This window comes from Taudactylus pleione, unplaced genomic scaffold, assembly GCF_031769625.1.
Source record: "Taudactylus pleione unplaced genomic scaffold, aTauple2 ptg000380l, whole genome shotgun sequence".
Classification (NCBI taxonomy): Eukaryota; Metazoa; Chordata; class Amphibia; order Anura; family Myobatrachidae; genus Taudactylus; species Taudactylus pleione.
In genome coordinates, this window is record NW_028284781.1 from 5,582,501 (window position 1) to 5,601,292 (window position 18,792).

The 18,792-nt window shown below is 46.4% G+C and overlaps 1 protein-coding gene across 4 annotated transcripts in view; it reads right to left on the minus strand.

Annotated features, from left to right (window-relative positions):
* Positions 1 to 2,510: 2,510 nt before the first annotated feature.
* Positions 2,511 to 18,792, minus strand: part of PLEKHA8 (pleckstrin homology domain containing A8) — a 69,899-nt gene continuing 53,617 nt past the window's right edge. For 3 of the 4 annotated variants that reach the window (XM_088445455.1, XM_088445458.1, XM_088445454.1), the window contains 4 exons: positions 18,370 to 18,500; positions 17,943 to 18,013; positions 16,668 to 16,729; positions 2,511 to 3,351 (listed from right to left, as the gene is read on the minus strand). In XM_088445455.1, coding sequence (XP_088301581.1) covers positions 3,160 to 3,351; positions 16,668 to 16,729; positions 17,943 to 18,013; positions 18,370 to 18,500 — 456 coding nt within the window. In that variant the 3' untranslated portion in view covers positions 2,511 to 3,159. Of the gene's footprint in view, positions 3,352 to 16,667; positions 16,730 to 17,942; positions 18,014 to 18,352; positions 18,501 to 18,792 lie in introns of those variants that run through there. The other variant, XM_088445456.1, reaches the window with a different exon arrangement.

An 18,792-nucleotide genomic window follows, 5' to 3' on the forward strand; every position in this document is an offset into this window, starting at 1 on the left:
TATGGAGAATCCCCAGCGTTATTATAGTGCGCAGAGACGCTGACAGTGGGCGTCCCAGGGCTTGCAGTCAGACGCAGGCTACTACACCAGGGGAAGGCTGATACCAGCATTCGCATATTATCACAGCCAAGACTGCAGCAACAGACACAGGAGTGGATACAGCAGCAGCCATCAGTGAATCAGGCCCTACCTGTTACTGTATCCACTTTTTCTCTTCCCCTTGCTGGAGCCCTGGCCCTGGGGTGCTGCTCTGTCCAGCTGTTTTCACCTGGGCGCTGGCAGCTCTGTAATACGAGTATATAGGTTTCCATTTTCCACCTCGCCTCTCTGGGTTGGGTCACTATAGGCCTGATTCAGAGACGCTAATGCCGCAGCAGCTGTGTAAAAATATGCAAATATCGCAGCCACTGGTATTTGTATTGAGATGCCCAACAGCAATTTCGCAAATCCAAGCGACTGCGTATAAAGACACAGCAGCGGTTGCAGATCAGTCGATAGTAATCATAGAGGCACGCCCTAAAACGGACGCCCACAGGCGGCCCCTGCCTGTCAATCACTTTGCGAATAAATCCTCCCTGCGATAGAAATCGGTAATGAAACGTGATGCATGCACAGTGCCACTCAGACACATGCACAGATCACCGATAATCGCTCGACTGCGTAAACATCGGCATGTCCATCTCTGACTCAGGCCCAATGTCACGTAGGCCACTTATCCAGTGTCAATCAATAACATCTTTATCTTGTAACTTGCAAATAAAGAATATTTTATCATCGTTAAATATCAGCATTTAACGCTAGAAAGAGCATGGGAAGTGGTATGGGGTATGATACTTCCAAAGACCCCATCCCAACCTGCTCATGCGGTAGAAGCAGCAGCGGTGGTGCCTGCTCTATTCATTTGCATTTACAAGTGATCACATAGGTACATACATCAATGTACTGACTTGTCCTAATGACAACAACAGAGTCACTGGAATTCTGAGTCGCACGTACAGAGGATGCGGTCCTGGCCGCTTCCAGGGGATCTATATGAACAGCCACCTGCATTCTATGCAATCACACTGCCCCACATGCAAATACAACATTGCCACCTATAAAGCCCATGAAGCCGTATGTACAGTAAGGAGCGATTGAGAGGTGTCCGCCACACAATCGCCCGTAAATGCTCTAGGTTATATAATCAGGCCGCCATGTACCAGCAGTTTTGAAAAAAAAAAAAAAAGTCTGCATTCGGAATATGGTGCCACGCTGAATCAGGTTATGCGTGCCTATTCACTAAGCTGAGCAATTACTCAGTGTACTTTTGGCTAAGATCAAATAAAGGAAAAAAAATGAATAAACCAGCAGATCTTCTTCACGCCAGTTTTTACATGTAAGTAACATTAGGTTGTTGTGTACATGTTATGCAAGGTGTACAGCTGCACAAAAAATAAAAAATTGAAAGAATAAAGTTCTTTGACATGTATTGATAGGATTGGACATGTGATTTACCTTTGCACCATCATCTGTGGTCACATTACGCCTATATCACAAAGTGTGAACACTCACATTGATCATACTCATCTGAGTTATGATCAAGGAGCCAGGATTTATGGTATAAGCATATACTAACCAGGAAACAGTCTCTGCATGGATGAGGTGTATGCTGCCATCTAGAGACTCTTTAAAGCATTCTACGTTAAAGCTCTGGTAGCAAGCTAACAAAAGCAACTACCACACTTCTATTAACATATTAGGACAGAACTTGTGAAGAGCCAGAATGATTGGTAGAGAAACTTAGGATCTGATTCAGACATGCTCGCTAAGGCGCGATCGCTCGCATCGATTTTCGCCCATCTGCGCATGCGTATAATTCGCAGTGTGCGTGCGCAAGCCATTTGTTGCGATCTGATTTTGGTAACTCGTAAGCCACTTTCAGGTCGCTGCTTTGAGTGACAGATAGTGCCGTTTGTGGGTGTAACAGGGGAAGTTGCTTGTAAACGGGGGAGTGGATGTGTGAACGCAGGCGTGTCTGGCCACCAAAACACAGTTTAAAGGGCGTGCATAATTAGCAAAGTAGCGTCATTGTACACGTCACCTGCATGTATTTCAGCCAGCGCTGATCACTGTGCTTGCTGCAGGCTAAGGCAACCCCAAGGGCTGCGAGCAGCTCCGATGGCTCACGATGGTCCAGATTAATCCTTCATTTCCCGGAGATGACGTGTGTTGCGAGTGGCAAGGGGGCATCTTCAGACACTTGCGAGCGCACTTTACGGTAGCTCGCTAAAACATAGGACACACTGCGAGCGCTTAATTTAAATATCCGGCCCTTTTTTGCCAGCAAGCGATCGCATCTTGCGAGCGAGTTTGAATGAGCTCCTTAGTCCTAGACCAAAAAGACATTTCCAGAGCCAATGGTTGAGGCAGCCCAATTACTGGGTGATTTCATGACAAGACACAACTTTCCCAACCTCAATCAAATATGAAAAGCAATTGTATATAGTAAGAGTTAATTAAGATTTGCTACTAGCCATTTATTAAATATCTTTTTTAGAAGCACACACACAGAGTAACGGCTACAGCATATGCTATAGACAACAAAGCTTGATAAATAGCATCCTGAGTGTTGTGACTAGACAAAGTTCTATCCCGTGATGACAGGGAACGACATTATAAAAAAGGTCCGCGTTAGAGGTAGGTATTCCGTTCCTATCCATCTGTTGCTAATCTGTAACTTGCATGGTTATCATTAGAGTCTTCTCTTCAACGACATGAAGAAAAATGAGCCTCCGATTGCCGTTACAGATCCGTAGCAAACATCATGTGTACAGCTTTACACAAATAATCTTCAGAACGTTAAAAACAAATAAACGTCACTGTAAAAAGCTGCATCATATACATTAAGCAAAACAAAGTTCATAAATAAGCATCAAAAGTTGAAAGTATCCTCCAGTAGAGAAGTCCCAGACAGCATGTCAGGTATCTCCAAGAGGAGATTGCTCGTTGCTACGAAACTTTATCAGAGATTACATGATTGGGGTTCCTTACACGTGAATGACATTGCTCTATACAGAGAAGTGGCCGTCCCAGAAGATACTGTCCATTAACCTTCCCAATTGTTGCTCGGATCAGTAATTAGATCTAGAATCCCTGAATTAAAATCCGATCCCGCTGCAGTCAAACTACTTCATCCGATTCCAGGCCGTGCTCTTCATACAAAGAGTCCAAAATGTTTAGTTGCTTTTCCATAGCTGGCAGGTAAATGTTAAGGTCTCTTATCATGGCCTCAAAGAATGACTTCTCGTCCCCCTCATTCATGGTCAGGGCAGTCACAAACCCTTGATACGTAGGAGCCGCCCTTAAGGCTAACTGCAAGAAAATATTATTATTCTTTATATGCAAATGTTCTGTACAACCTGTGCAAAATGAATGAGTTCACGAGCATTAATGAGCAATAAATAATGGCTATGGATCGACATCAACCATACTGCATCAGATTCAACCATTTAAACGAGTGCTTAGGCAGGAGATACGACATCTTCATTTTACTACATATATGTTTTCCCTGCCATTAGGCCTCATGCATAGGACATTCATTAGAAGCGCTTAACGCTCGCAAACAGGCTTCAGTGCTCACAGTCCACAATGAGGTGAGCAAACGGCCCCGGATGGATACGCACAGGAAGATAGGGGTGTGCTCAGGAACATTGCAGGAGGATAGGGGTGTGCACAGGTGTCGTTTTGCCGAAAATGCATCGTAATAGCAATGCGATGTGTCTAGGACGCACCAGCAGACTGCGTTGATTAAGTGCGACACGGTGTGTAACTGACTGAATCTATATATACACACAAAGTGCTACCATGTGGCGGCTGTGGTTTTTTTCCACGCCAAGTTCCATTGTGCTTCGTATACAGACTCAAGGCCCGATTCATCACGGATCGCAACAGCGTACGCAGATCGGGCAATGGTGCGAACTGCTCACGCATTGCAGTGCGCCAGTCAGTATTGCGATCGCAATGCAATCACGTACGCAGATACAAAGCCATCGCAGACTGAGGGATGGGATGTCAGCGTTGGGGGGGTGGTGGTGAGGGAGTGGTCTGAGAAACGCAGGCGTACCTGTCCGTTTGAACGCCATTTCCTGGGCATGCATACATTAACCAGCAACGGCATAAATTTCTGAGTAAGGTCAGACCTACTGTAATTCTGTGTGCGAGGGGCAGATGTTACTTGATGGTGGTACCGATGTATACGCAGGTCTCCGAGGTCTTACGGATGTGAGATAGTGGTAGTGGGAGTCTCTATGCTGGCTTTGCGATTGCAAACATTACCATATTTTCACAGCAGATCTGTGTGTGTAATCGCAGCTGCGATCGCAATAGTGATCTGTAGTGAATCAGGCCCTCAGTCGCCCACAGGTATACAAGTATAAAGCGCTGCGGAATACGTGTGCGCTATATAAATAACTGGTAATAAATAATAAATGGTAATAAATACAGTGTTGCATATCAAAATAATCAGTGCAGTCTTCTAATGCATCCTAGTCACATCACATTGTGACTAAAATACAATTTGAGAAAAAAAAAAAAAGCCACAAAAAAAAAAGCCACAAAAAAAAAAAAAAAGACACCAGACGTTAGCAGAGTTACATGGGACTCGGTGCCAGGCATCTCGAACTGCATGGTGTACTGAGCCTACATATATGAGGACACATCTGTATGTAACGAAAGCATTAAATTATCATCTATATATATACACAACTATATTACAAGAGCCATTTCATATAAAATTGATGTGAACTGATTAGGACTGGTCCAATGGTTAAAATTGTTCAGGAGACACATTGCACCCGAAGTAGGACTTGATAAATTGTGCAACCATGAAAATCACTGAGGGTACTGCTCCCAAAGGGCCCAGACCGGGAAATCCAGCACAATATCTATTAGCCAGATGTGGGCTGGCCCCTGGGCCAGTAAAATATTTTCCACTTTGGGCCGTAGGTGCACGCCTGGTGGCTACGAGGCAGGCAGACTACGCTTCTCCCGGCCAGCAGACAGATCCATGCGCAGCACAGTGAACTGTGCAGCCGGTATCCAGACTATAGGTAGACAGTTAAAAGGTTGACAATGTCTAGAGAGACACCAGATTTTAGACAGATAATAGGTCGACATGGAAGATTTGCACGTCGACAGTTTTTTTTTTTTAGGGTTAGGCACTTACTCCGACAGTTCGGCACAAGGGGGGGAGGGTTAGGCACTTACTGCAGGGTTAGTGTTAGGCACTAGAAGAGACGGTTAGTGTAAGGCACTTACCCCGACGGTTAGGGTTAGGTGCTAGGAGAGAGGGTTAGACACCGAGGGGAGGATTAGTCTGAAGATTAGGGTTAAAAAACAAACATGTGTCCACCATTTTTGTGTCGTCATTTTGACAGACGACCATTTGTACATGCCAACCTTCTTCCATGTCGACCTATTGCCTGTCTAACATCTGGTGTCTATCTAGACATTGTCGACCTTTTTTTCAACAGTCTATGTTTTATACCCACCCTATGCGGCCGCACTGTTTCAGCTGGGTGTGTGTAAAGTAGCTGCTGGAAAGCCGATCGGTAGATGGAGCTGGCCTTTCACAAATCATAGTGGTACAAGGTCTCCGCTCACTGATTGGTGGATGAGTGGAGCTATTCCACCAGAGTGCAGAAAGCTACCGCAGCAAGGGCGGCATGTCCGCAGCCCAGGCACAAGCAATAATGTTGCCCATGTGAATTAAGAGGCTCGCGGAAAGCTGCAGAAGACCAGGTAAGAAGGTGGGTCTCTTAGCGCAAAAACCTTCAGCAGCTTAGACACTTTAAAATGGGGTAATCCCTTTCCCCAAAGGTAGAAAACACAATATAAAATTTTTAAAGTTACACTAGCGCTTGAGGTTAAAATAATAGTAAATATTTAATGAATATTAAAACAAAACAAAAGCAGAATTTCCCACAAACTTAGGGGAAAATGAATTAAAATCAAATAGAATCAAATAGCAGCAAAAAAACAAAGTATACAGTACTGTTTTACACATGATGCATAATCTACAACGATGGATTAGAAGTGCTCTTGATCAAAAAAATAGTAACCCCATAAGAACTAAGGGGTTCCATCGTTGTGGATTATGCATCATGTGTAAAACAGTATCAAGAAAAGAGAACAAATATACAAGTTTTACTGTAAAAGGAAAAAATTATCCAATTAATGACTTCATCACTTGTCATACAACTAATGTTGTTTATTGCATTGAGTGTAAATGCGGATTATTTTATATAGGCCGCACCTCCATAGCCCTTAAGACAAGAATGGCTGAACATACACGGAATATTAAAAAGGGCCTGGACACACATGCATTCTCATGCCATTTTAAAAATAAACCCGAATGTTCCACGAATGATTGTTAATTTTATGGGAATAGAGAATGTGAAAAATAATTGGAAGAATAGGGACAAGGAAACAAGACTGGCACAAAGAGAAATGGAGTGGATTTACAAACTCAAAACTTTATTTCCTTATGGCCTTAACAAAGATTTCGAACTTAAATGGTTTCTGTAGTTATTATTTCTCCATTCATGTCTCTGTTATCCTTTTCATATTTTCCATTTTTTGCTTTGTAAAACAAGAAGTCTGCTTACTATTTCTTATATTTTATCTCTTGATATTGGCTTATTTATTTATTTACCACTGGTTTATATATTAATAGTTATTTTTCCTTTATTATATTTTACATGGAAAATTCATCATAATATGGTTTTATATCATATGAAAACGGCCCTGAAAGAAATCCTCCAAGAAAATGGCTGCCAATATATTTCCTGTATCTAGAGGACCTGAAATACCGAAACCGGAAGTGATCAGCCGCGCACTTCCGTTTTTCGCGTATAAGAAAACGGAGCCAGTGTGGGAGACTCCCAGCGTCTGCTAGCAGTGGGGAGTGTGCAGACATCAATAAAGAGGAATAAAAAGCTTCTCACACGCTTGTCGTCAAAATCGCGAAACCGGAAGTGACGCGGTAACCACTTCCGGTGGCAAAATTAAGACACACTTTAAAAGGAGGATTCATTTTAACCTGCACACAGCCTTGATAAAGAGCTTCCAGCTCGAAACGCGTCGGCGCTAGTCTGCAGGATCACATCTATTCAAGCCTGTGAGTGTCTGGACCAGGGTGCTATCCGGACCCCCTGTTTCCCCACCTTAATAGACACTCACCTACTTTTTACGGTATGCATTGTATTTTCTATGGAACTGGAGCTTCATGAACTACCTTGTTTCAGTTATTCAGTGCATATTTTATCTTCAAGGAGCCTATACAGTGACATTTATCTTTGCTGCTATATTTTTATGTACTGTATACTTTGTTTTTTTGCTGCTATTTGATTCTATTTGATTTTAATTCATTTTCCCTTAAGTTTGTGGGAAATTCTGCTTTTGTTTTGTTTTTATATTCATTAAATATTTACTATTATTTTAACCTCATGCGCTAGTGTCACTTTAAAAATGTTATACTAAGGGGGCACTACAGTGTGACATGATGTGACAAGGGGGCACTACAGTGTGACATGATGTGACAAGGGGGCACTACAGTGTGACATTATGTGACAGGAGGGCACTATAGTCACTATAGTCACTAGAATAGTATCTGCTTTGTCATACGGTGGGTGTTTTATTTGTTCATGGTTCCTAAACATAACCATTTTTAATCATTTTAATTGGTTACTTAAACCCCATCCTTGTTAGACAAGCCATGTCTGCAGGGTTTTAGTCATGCCCAATTTTCAATTGCAGTTTGCTGGTAGAAAGCCAGGGTCACTTGCAAGTGTTTGCCCTCCAGGCTCAAAAATGCCAGCCAGCCCCTGCTAGTGGCATCTGGCACACTGCACCTTTAAGCAGCAACGCAGTCAGTGTAGAGGAGCTGGGAGTGGCCATTCTGACTTTTACGGGAGAGAAGACAATAGGACTAATGACTTGGAGATCAGTAACAGTAGTGCACAAGGAGGGGGCTGCAGGGCCAATTGCAGATTTAAGAGAACTGAGTGAGGTGGATTAATAAGGTAGGTTAAAAAAAAACTTTTATTAGAGAAGCTGCTTGCCCATTTTTCTTTCAAGTAGGCAACCTTGGCCATTAAGTTGTACTTTAAGTTTCTAATATAGCTGTTCAAAGTTACAGTTTTTATGTTGCATAGTAAATGTAAATAATGAAATAATTTTAATTTAAATCAGAAAATGTTAAAGCAGTTAATTAATGAAACAGAGGGATCAATTCTGGGTGAGGGACTTCATTTGCAAGCTTACATGCTTCTCTGTAAATACTCTAGTGAACTAGGGGTCTGATTCAGAGCCGGACGCTCTGACCAGAGCGCTCGCTCTGAATCAGGGCACTCCTCCATTAAAATGGAGCGTCCTCCTGGACGCTCGTATAGCTGTGGTTCACCACCCACAGCATATACGAGCGTCCAAAAAGATGGTTGCGATGGTCTTGACCATCGGACTTGCAACGGAGACCCTGCGGTAGGGTCTCCCAGCCACAAGCCCTGGAGTGATTTTGGCTCTATCAGAGCCAAAATCACTCCCACTGACATCACTAGTGATGTCAGTGGGGCCGGCTTCAGACGGTAGGCGTTCCCATGGGAACGCCTCCGTCTGGCAGGCACGCCCCCGGAACGCCCACCAAAGGGGGCGTGCTGTCAGTCACCATCGACAGCACGCCCCCTTTGGTGTGAGACCCGGAGCGACAGCTTGGCTGTCGCAGTCCGGGTCTCGCGCATGCGCACGACGGAGCTCCCTCCGTCGTGCGCATGCGCAGTGGGGAACATCGACCCACTTGCAAGCGTACTGCCGCTTGCGAGTGGGTCTGAATGACCCCCTAGGTCCACAGTGGACTGAACATGCCCCCTCTAATGGCTGACTATGCCTCTCTGAATGCTGGCTGCACTCCTTTGGAGACACGCCCACAAGCCATTTCATGAGTACCTACTGTGGTTCCCTCTGACAGGGCTCTTCATGCCCAGTCTGACATGGTCAGTGCCCACATGTGTACGGTTTTAAATCTCATCACTGGAACATATTTATTAATTGCTTAGAGTATAAAGTCTTCAAAGTCACTCTTATTCTATTGTTTCACCATTGACCCTGTGAATAAAATTTGGAGCATAGTTGACTAATTCTTTAATAGTGCCACTGCCGTGCGGTAAAACGGCTTACTGGAAGTAAAACCAATGCTATGCTGCCCTCTATTGGCTAAGAAATGCTAAACTGTGCACAAAGGAATAAGTCAATCTGCTCGACTCCACTGTTGCCGTAAATATGTAACATGAAACGGCCACATAAAAACTAAGAGGGGAATTCAATAAGACGAGATAGAGCGAGAAAACTTAACGTTGGGGAGTTTCTCGCACACATTGCATGTTTTGGTGCATTATTTTCGCATCTTTTCTCTTTGCACGCTCCTGTTTATTGCACTATACTATTACAAAAGACGTGAAATCGCATTTGCACGAAAACGGTTTGTGGAGAAACCTGCAGAAAGTACAGCCAATTTTGGGCAAACCTGTCTGTACCCCATAAAAAGCCTAGCTGAGATAGGAAATCAATTTAGAAGTGTCTTTGTGGCCCTAAAAAATAAAAAGAAGTATTTGGGGTTCTTAAACTGGGTCAAATGGTTGTTGTAATGTATGTATATTTGTAGAACAGTGGAAAAATTATAAAAAGTAATTTTGGGGGCAAAATAAATGCTGCAGCTAATTAGGGGTACATTAAAAATGGGTGCAAGTATATTTTTCAGTCCAAAAAATGCACTTATAAAAATATACCTGGTGCAGCCACCTGCAATGTGTAAAGCACATGTCCCATAGATACAGCCCCCCAAAATACCAGACCAACTACTTTAACTCCATTTTCCAACACTAATAATTTTTTAACCCCAAAAATGACATGTCAATATTGGCTAAATTAAGCTAATAAAAATATGAGATATGGTAAGAACTTACCTTTGTTATCTCTATTTCTACGAAGTCCATAGGGTTCCACAGGATACCTTGGGGTATAGGTGTGACGTCAGTCATTGGGCACCATAGAATTAAGCTTTCAGCCTCCCAGGATGCACTAGGGTCCCCCTCCTATACCCCACCCCCGAGCCAAGGCATCTCAGTTTTGTACCAAGCCATAGGCCGGAGGAGGAGAAGGAAGAGAGAGAAAAGAGATCTGGACACACACAAGAATCACATTCTCACCAGAGGGAGACGGAAAAACCGGTGACCAGAGCAAAGCCCATCTGCAGCACAGGTGCGACAGGGCGGGAGTCCTGTGGAACCCTATGGACTTCGTAGAAATAGAGATAACAAAGGTAAGTTCTTACCATATCTCATATTTTCTACTTCAGGGTCCATAGGGTATCCACAGGATACCTTGGGGATGTATCCTTTAAGGGTGGGGACGCTCCTGTGCTGATAGGAGAATCCGCCGCCCGAAGGAAGCATCCTGAGAGGCGAAGGTGTCAAACCTGTAATACCTCACGAAGGTATGGACAGAGGACCACGTAGCAGCCTTGCAGATCTGGACTGCAGAGGCACCACGTCGAGCTGCCCACGAAGGACCCACAGACCTAGTGGAATGAGCCTTCACAGAAGGAGGAACCGGCAGGCCTTCATGAAGATAAGCTTCAGAAATAGCCATACGGATCCAGGCTGCCAAAGTTTGCTTTGAAGCAGGCCAACCCTTTTTACAGAAGCCATAGAGGACAAACAAGGCGTCCGACTTCCTAAACGAAGAAGTGCGGTCAACATAAGTCCTCAAGGCCCGCACAACATCCAAAGTGGCCTCACCCACTGAAAGGCCAGGTGAGTTAAAAGCCGGAACAACTATTTCCTTGTTAACATGAAACTGGGAAACAACTTTGGGAAGAAATTCAGGACGAGTGCGTAACACTGCCCTGTTCCCATGAAAAATCAAGAAAGGGGGTCTACAAGAAAGAGCCCCTAAATCAGAAACACGTCTGGCCGAAGCTATGGCCAGAAGGAAAACAGTCTTAGCTGTTAGCCATTTAAGATCCACTGAGCCCAGTGGTTCAAACGGCGGTCCTTGGAGAGCCCTCAGGACCACAGTCAAGTCCCAAGGCGCAACAGGTGGAACAAAAGGCGGCTGAATTCGCAGAACGCCCTGCATAAAGGTGCGCACATCAGGGATTGTAGCAATCCTACGGTGAAACCAGACAGACAGGGCCAAAACCTGTACTTTCAAAGAAGCAAGGCGAAGCCAATGGTATAGTCCCGCTTGTAGGAAGGCGAGTATCCGAGACAGACGAAACTCCCGTGGTGCATAACCTCTCGGTCGACACCACTGGAAGAACGTATGCCACACGCGATGGTAGATCCTCGCAGAAGACGGTTTCCGAGCTCTTAACATGGTACGCACTACAGAGCTGGAAAACCCCCTGGACCTTAACATGGCTGTCTCAACAGCCACGCCGTCAAAGACAGCCCAGTCAGGTCCGGGTGAAGACAAGGACCCTGCGACAGAAGGTCGTAGCGGCAACCGCAGAGGACTGTCCACGGACAGACCCTGAAGGTCTGAGAACCAGTGCCGTCTGGGCCACGTGGGAGCTATCAACAGGAGCGTCCCTCCTTGCTGTTTGAATTTCCGGATTACCCGTGGAAGAAGGGAAACTGGAGGAAACAGGTAAGCGAACCGGAACGTCCACCGGACGGACAGAGCATACACCAGAGACGACTTTTCGTCTCTTGTGCGAGACCCGTACACCGGCAACTTGTTGTTGTGCTGGGACTCCATGAGGTCGATCTCTGGAAGACCCCACTTGTCCACCAGCAGTTGAAAAACGTCCGGGTGTAGGGACCATTCCCCCGGATGAACGTCCTGGCGACTGAGAAAGTCCGCCTCCCAATTTAGCACTCCCGGGATGAAGACAGCTGATATAGCCGGAAGATTACGCTCCGCCCATACCAGGATCCGAGACACCTCTACGAGAGCCGCCCGACTTCGGGTTCCTCCTTGCCGGTTTATGTAGGCCACGGTGGTGGCGTTGTCCGACTGGACCTGCACTGGGCGACCCTGGAGAACCCGATGTGCCTGCTGGAGAGCATTGAAAACCGCTCGGAGTTCCAAGATGTTTATTGAAAGCTCTGCTTCTGTCGGAGTCCACCTGCCCTGGAACAAATGTGGACCCGAAACTGCTCCCCAGCCTCGAAGACTGGCGTCCGTTGTCAACAGGACCCAATTCGGTACCCAGAACGGACGTCCCTTGTTGAGATGGGTCGTCTGCAACCAGCAGGCAAGGGACAGGCGAACCTCCGGGGTGAGCACTATCGTCTGGGATTTTAGAGACTGAGGCAGTCCGTTCCATTTGGACAGGATCAGGTGCTGCAGAGGTCTGGAGTGAAACTGGGCATATTCCACCATGTCGAACACCGACACCATGGAGCCCAGTAACCTCGTCGCCGAGTGTAGAGACAACCGGCGGCTGTGCAGACAACTGCGCACCCTCGACTGTAAGGCAGAGATCTTTTCCCCCGTCACAAAGATCCTTTGCTGTCCAGAGTCCAATAAGGCTCCGAGGTGCAGAATCCGCTGAGACGGGATTAGAGTGGACTTCTGCCAGTTTATCAACCAGCCGTGCCGATGCAGTAGGGCAATGGTCAGGTCCAGGTGACGCAGAAGGAGCTCCGGCGATACTGCCACTAAGAGAAGGTCGTCCAAGTACGGCAACATGCAGACTCCCCGCAGCCGCAGAGAAGCCGCCATGACCGCCATCACCTTGGTGAACACACACGGTGCTGTTGCCAGGCCAAAAGGCAACGCCCGAAACTGAAAGTGGTCGCTGCGGATTGCAAACCTGAGGAACTGTTGATGGCGCAAAAGAAAAGGGACATGCAGGTAAGTGTCCTGTATGTCCAATGACACCATGTAGTCCCCAGGTTCCAGCGCCAGAATGATGGACCGTAGGGTCTCCATCCGAAACTTCAGCACCCGCAAAGACTTGTTGAGAGCCTTGAGGTTGAGAATTGGACGATACGACCCATTGGGTTTCTGCACCAAAAAGAGATTGGAATAGAAACCCTGGCCCCTCTGGGAGAATGGAACAGGAACTATAACTCCAGCCTGGAGCATAGTGTGCAAGACCTTCCGCAGCTCCGTGGCCTTGTTCCGGTCGGATGGTAGACCCGTGGTGAAAAATCGAGCCGGGGGTCTGTGCCGGAAGGAGAGGGCATACCCATGGGAGACCACCTCGAGAACCCAAGTGTCTGACGTGGTGACCGACCAACACCGGGCGAACTGCAGCAGGCGGCCTCCCACTTTGGGATCCCCCAAAGGGAGGCCCGGACCGTCAGGCCGCAGGCTTGTCATCTGGCTTAGGGGCCGGACGTCTGGTACTCCAGGCCTGCTTCCGGGGCTTGGCCGATTTCTTGGGGCCAGCATGTCGGGGAAAAGACTGTGGTTTGGGCCTGCCCTGGGCCCTATAAGACCGAAAGGACGATGGTCCTGAACCAGAAGGTACAGCGGCCGACGGGAGACATGCCGATTTAGCTGCCGCCAGTGTGGCTACAATCTTGTCCAGATCTGGACCGAAGAGAACTTCTCCGTTAAAGGGCAACGCCTCCAAACCCTTTTTGGAATCAGCGTCCGCCTTCCAGGATCGCAACCACAAGGTGCGACGAGCAGCCACCGCTGCCGAAGAAATTCGAGATGCCAGGGTACTAATGTCTAAGGCCGCCTCGTTGATATAAGTGGCCGAATCACGGAGATTACCAATCAACTCCGACTGCTCAGCCGAACAGTCGGCATCGAAGGATGCCTCCAACGTATCCGCCCAGCGCTCCATAGCTCTGGCAACCCAGCAAATGGCCATAGCCGGCCGCGCTGCCCCCCCGCAAGTGAATAAGCGGACTTCAGGCAGATCTCCACCTTGTGGTCCGTAGCATCCTTAAGGGAGGACATGGATGGCATTGGTAATGTGGCACTACGGACAAGACGTGTCACATGAGAATCCACCTGTGGAGGGGATTCCCACTTAGCAAAATAATTATCCGCGAACGGATAAGCCACCGCCAGACGCTTGCCAGGCTGTTTCCACGCCTCCTCTAAATGGTCCACCAACTGACCCGAAAGAGGAAAGACTGTGGCGTCACCCTTCACATCCTTAAAAAAGGCATATTTGGATTTAGCCGCTGGGGGAACTTCGTCCTCAACCACCAAGGCTGTGTGGACTGCCCGAATAAGTCCAGGAATATACACCTTGGACCTAGCGTCCGCTTCCTTAGTACGGAGAGGTTCCTGATCGGAAAGATCCAGAATCTCCCCGTCATCAGACGTCCCTTCGTCATCCTCATAAGGAGCCGACAGAGACGCCACCGGCCGTTTATGTGGCCGCATCACAGACTCCCCTTGCAACACATCCGACAAGTGCTGTACAGAACTCGTCAGGGAGTTAACCCACGCCGGCTCCTGAGAAACTGGGAGAGGGGAAATAGGGAGACTGCGGGGTACCACCAATTGTCTTGGGAAACCCTGCATGGGTGACGACACCACCGATTGCTGGGACAAACCCATCTGCGTAAATGCGGGCTGCGGAGCTAACTGGCCCACTAAGGTTGTAAGCGCCTGAGCGAAACAAGCCCAGGGCGGCTCCTATACCGGTGCTGTAAACGTAATAGGCCACGCCAACAACAAACACTGCCGGCATAGGCCCTCCGCGCTACCCTCCCCCTCCGCTAAAGGTACTTTACACGTAGTACACTGCAGCCGGAGAGGAAAGTCACTTTCAGACATGATGGTAGAAAGTATGTGACCCCTCTCACCAATTTTTAAAAAGGCGAGAGACCACCCTGCAGCACCGCACGGGCTTTAGCAGAAAGAACAGGGACAGTAATAAGGCTGACAGTCAGAAAGGAAAGTACAGGCAGCAGCGCTAGCACAGTCACATACAATGCAAAGAAACTCAATTCCTGCACTAACAGCGCTGATAAATCAACTACACAGACACAGAGTCTGGTAGGACACAGGGCTGCATACACAGACCTGACCACAGTGGAGGAGAGGTATGCGGGGGGACCCAGACCACGATGCCGTCGTCCAGACTTCCAGCAGCGTTCACCATGCGTTCTGAAGATGGCCGCCGAGGAGCAGAGAGGAGCCTGGCCTGGGGGAGGAGCGCTGCCACAGGGCCAGTCGGCGTGTTGCAGAGAGTGCTGTGTGCAGCGGGGGAGGCGCCGGCTGTGAGACAGGGAAGGCGCGCTCCCCTGGCATGCATTTAACCCCTGGGACACCGCAGCGCTACCGGTCTGCCGCGGTCCTGCTGTCCCAGGGGGGTAGTGGAAGCGCAGGTTAGTACCTGGCTCCATGCTGCAGCCAGTCCCCAGGAACCCCCTGCCTGGGGACTTCTGGACCATGTATCAGCGGGGACCCACCGCGGGACCCCGCTGCTTACCTTGCTGCCCCCCTTGAGTCCGGCCATGGTCCTAAACATCTGGGGTCACCGCTAGCTGTGACCCCAGATGCTTACCAGCATCCCCGGATCGGTACTGGCGTTCTGGTACCGGCGGGGGTGTAGGGAAGACAGCATGGATGTCAAAACTGACTGTCCATGCTGTACTTCCAGATGTGCAGCCACAGCTGCAAAACGAAAACTTCAGGGGCTCTTCATGGCCCCCCTCTAACAGGTGCCTCCGACTCCGGCCGGGCACCGAACTAAAAACTGAGATGCCTTGGCTCGGGGGCTGGGAGGCTGAAAGTTTAACTCTATGGTGCCCGATGACTGACGTCACACCTATACCCAAAGGTATCCTGTGGATACCCTATGGACCCTGAAGTAGAAAAAATATTTTTGCCTATTTTGTCATTGGGTGGGTGTCCAAGGGGTTCTACACCAAGTACCCAAATTTTTAGCCAAAAATAGGGATTCTGCACAACTTTCCACCCGCTCCTAGATGATGAAAACTTTTTGCCAGTTTTTGTCTATGAAGAATTCGCATGTGCGGAAACTTTGGCCATAGGACTGCACAGTACGCCTTTTTGTGCGAAAAGTTCACACCTGCGAAAACGGTTTAAAAAACCGTGGCTAACTGAGTTTTGATAATAAACAAAAATACTTATGACAGGATTCAAACAATAAGACAAATTATTTATATAAAACAGGCAAAATATAAAGAAAAATCCTTACAGCCTACAATTTAATTTCAAATAAATGTAACATGATATAAAAATATTCATAATTCAAAAAGATTCACTTAAACTGGTGATTGAATATTACACAGAAAGAAAAGTAATAACACACACACACACACACACACACACACACACGTATATATTAAAAATTAGGTTTTTAACAAGTCTTTTTCCCTTAATAAGTGTGCCTCCACGAAGAGTCTTTTTTCTTTCTCTTTTTCAAAGTACAATATTGATAACATACGACTGGGGAGCACCACTAACTATTACCACTACCATTATACTAATAGTGAGTAGGATGGGAATATTTTTCAATTGTAAATAATTACAATGTCAGTTTTAGTGGACACAGACTGATATTCATATCACACCCTTTTTTTGACATTCAGGTATCTCCCCTTTTTGTCATCAGTGCGGTCTTGCCAACAATACCTCACTTTATTGTACATACACAGAGATGCCTACACATGTACAGTTATACTTACCGCAAAGACTCCTCGTACCACCCAGCCATGATACTGTCGCAATGTTTTACCATATGCGTTACCTGAAAACAGAGGCAGTAAATATATTTTTTGTTTGCAATGTTCAAAAGAGCAGTTATTTTTATCAGTTGAAGTATAAAACACACACACACACAATACAACACCAAACAACTGTTGCAATCAGTCAGTGAACTGTAAGCACCTTATCTTTCAGATAAAAGTAGAATACTACTAAATATATTTTGGTCAAATAAATGATGTCAGGTTATAAACTACTGACTTGCAAAGACTGCTTTAAAGTCAGTTTCATAGTTAGGAGATGAAAAGAAAACAATTGTAAGAGAAATCAACACAGACATCGCACAGTAACGCAAACGATTATAAAGAATGATCCGGGCTAATACAGTAGATGCTCCTCGCTTTTAAGATTAATGAGCACAACAGAAAAGTAGAGTCAGACTGACCCTGATAAGGGAATGGATAACACTTTCAAGCTTCATATACTCATTTTTAAAAGAGATCAGCTTGTACAGACCAACACTGGGCCAGTACTGTTATACAGTAGCTTCCATGATTAACCTGACACAATATAATATTAGGGCTGTACATGGAGTTGGCCAGGTCACACAGGGCTTCATTTAGATTTGTACACAAACCCCACGGTTTACTTACAAATCCGATGTTTTGATCTGTGTATGCGCAGAACCTGGTCTGCGCATGTTCAGAACGTGTCCTGCGTGATTGCTCACAGTCCCCCCTTAACCGAAGCATGATTGACATGCTGCAGCGTTTGGGGAGCAGAGACCAGGATTTTTGTACAAAACAGGGGCACATAGCACAGGTGTGCCGAACTCAGGGTCTGCCTTCCTGGACCTATCTAACCACTTGTGCCGACCAGTATACAGACTCCTCCTGCTACATTCGCATTTTAGTTGTTAGGTGTTGAATAGCCGCTTCCCTGCGACTGTGCGATATCATTCACATTAGAATCAGGCCCACAGTACAGACTAAACTACTCATGTGCTGTAGATATGCAAATATAGGATTCAATAGAGTCTTGTGGTGGATTAGTTTTATAGTAATTTAAAAACACACACATATACATACACATTTCTAGGAAAGGCAATACTTATACAGAACGGCTATATGATATAAAGATGGGAGGGAGAAGGGAACAAGTGTATATCAGTGCGTTTGCCATGTGTACCAAACCATCTTACCTCCCCACTGTACAACAAAACATCTCAGGGGGTCACAAACAATAGCCTCACTTACCTAACGCGGTTTGGATATTGTCTTCACCATTTCTCACTTCAGTGAGAAACTGAAAAAGGAAATTTAGTCCCCTGCGGTAAACACATTAAAAAAAAAAAAAAGAAGAATGAGGTTTGTTTGTATTAGCAGAACAACAACAAAAACATTTACTATATGAACCTGCAATTTAGTTGTTCGAACACAACAAATGTTATTTGTCATCAGCCCCAAATAATCCGTAGAGGCTGTACATCTATGGCCTGTGTACCCAGCATGAAGAGAGGACGGTTTAGACATGTTTGTATCTTCGGCGATCGTGTGTGCATGGTTTCTACAAGGAATGTGCACTGCTAGTCAAACAATGAGTGTAATATTACGCTACAGTTGAAAAAGTAAGACCAACATTTCATGAAACAGGCAATCTGACTAACCCAAAAGTGTCTGTTACCGTTTTAGCCACAGGAGGGCCTCAGTGGCAGAGTTCCGAACTTTCACCACATTGGCATTAACTTCGTGGAGAACGATCTTCTGAAGTGTTGTGAACTCTTCCTTATTGGTGATGTATTTCTGATTTATTTTCTGAGAAAAGTAACAAAACCCCCCCAGAAAAATAATCGTAAAAAATAAGAGTTATGGTACAACATACCTTGTTAACTCTTTTTCTTCGAGGTCCATGGGGTCCACAGCCATTACGTTGGAGTATGAATCCTGGTCAACAAACAGTTAACACAAACGAGCTCTCTGCTCCCAGGATGCACCGGGGTTCCTCCACATATACCCCACCCCCTGCCTCAGGTAGCCAGTTCGTTACCAAGCTCAAGCAGGCAGAGACAAACAAAGGGAAAGAAAGAAAAGACCCATACTCACGAGT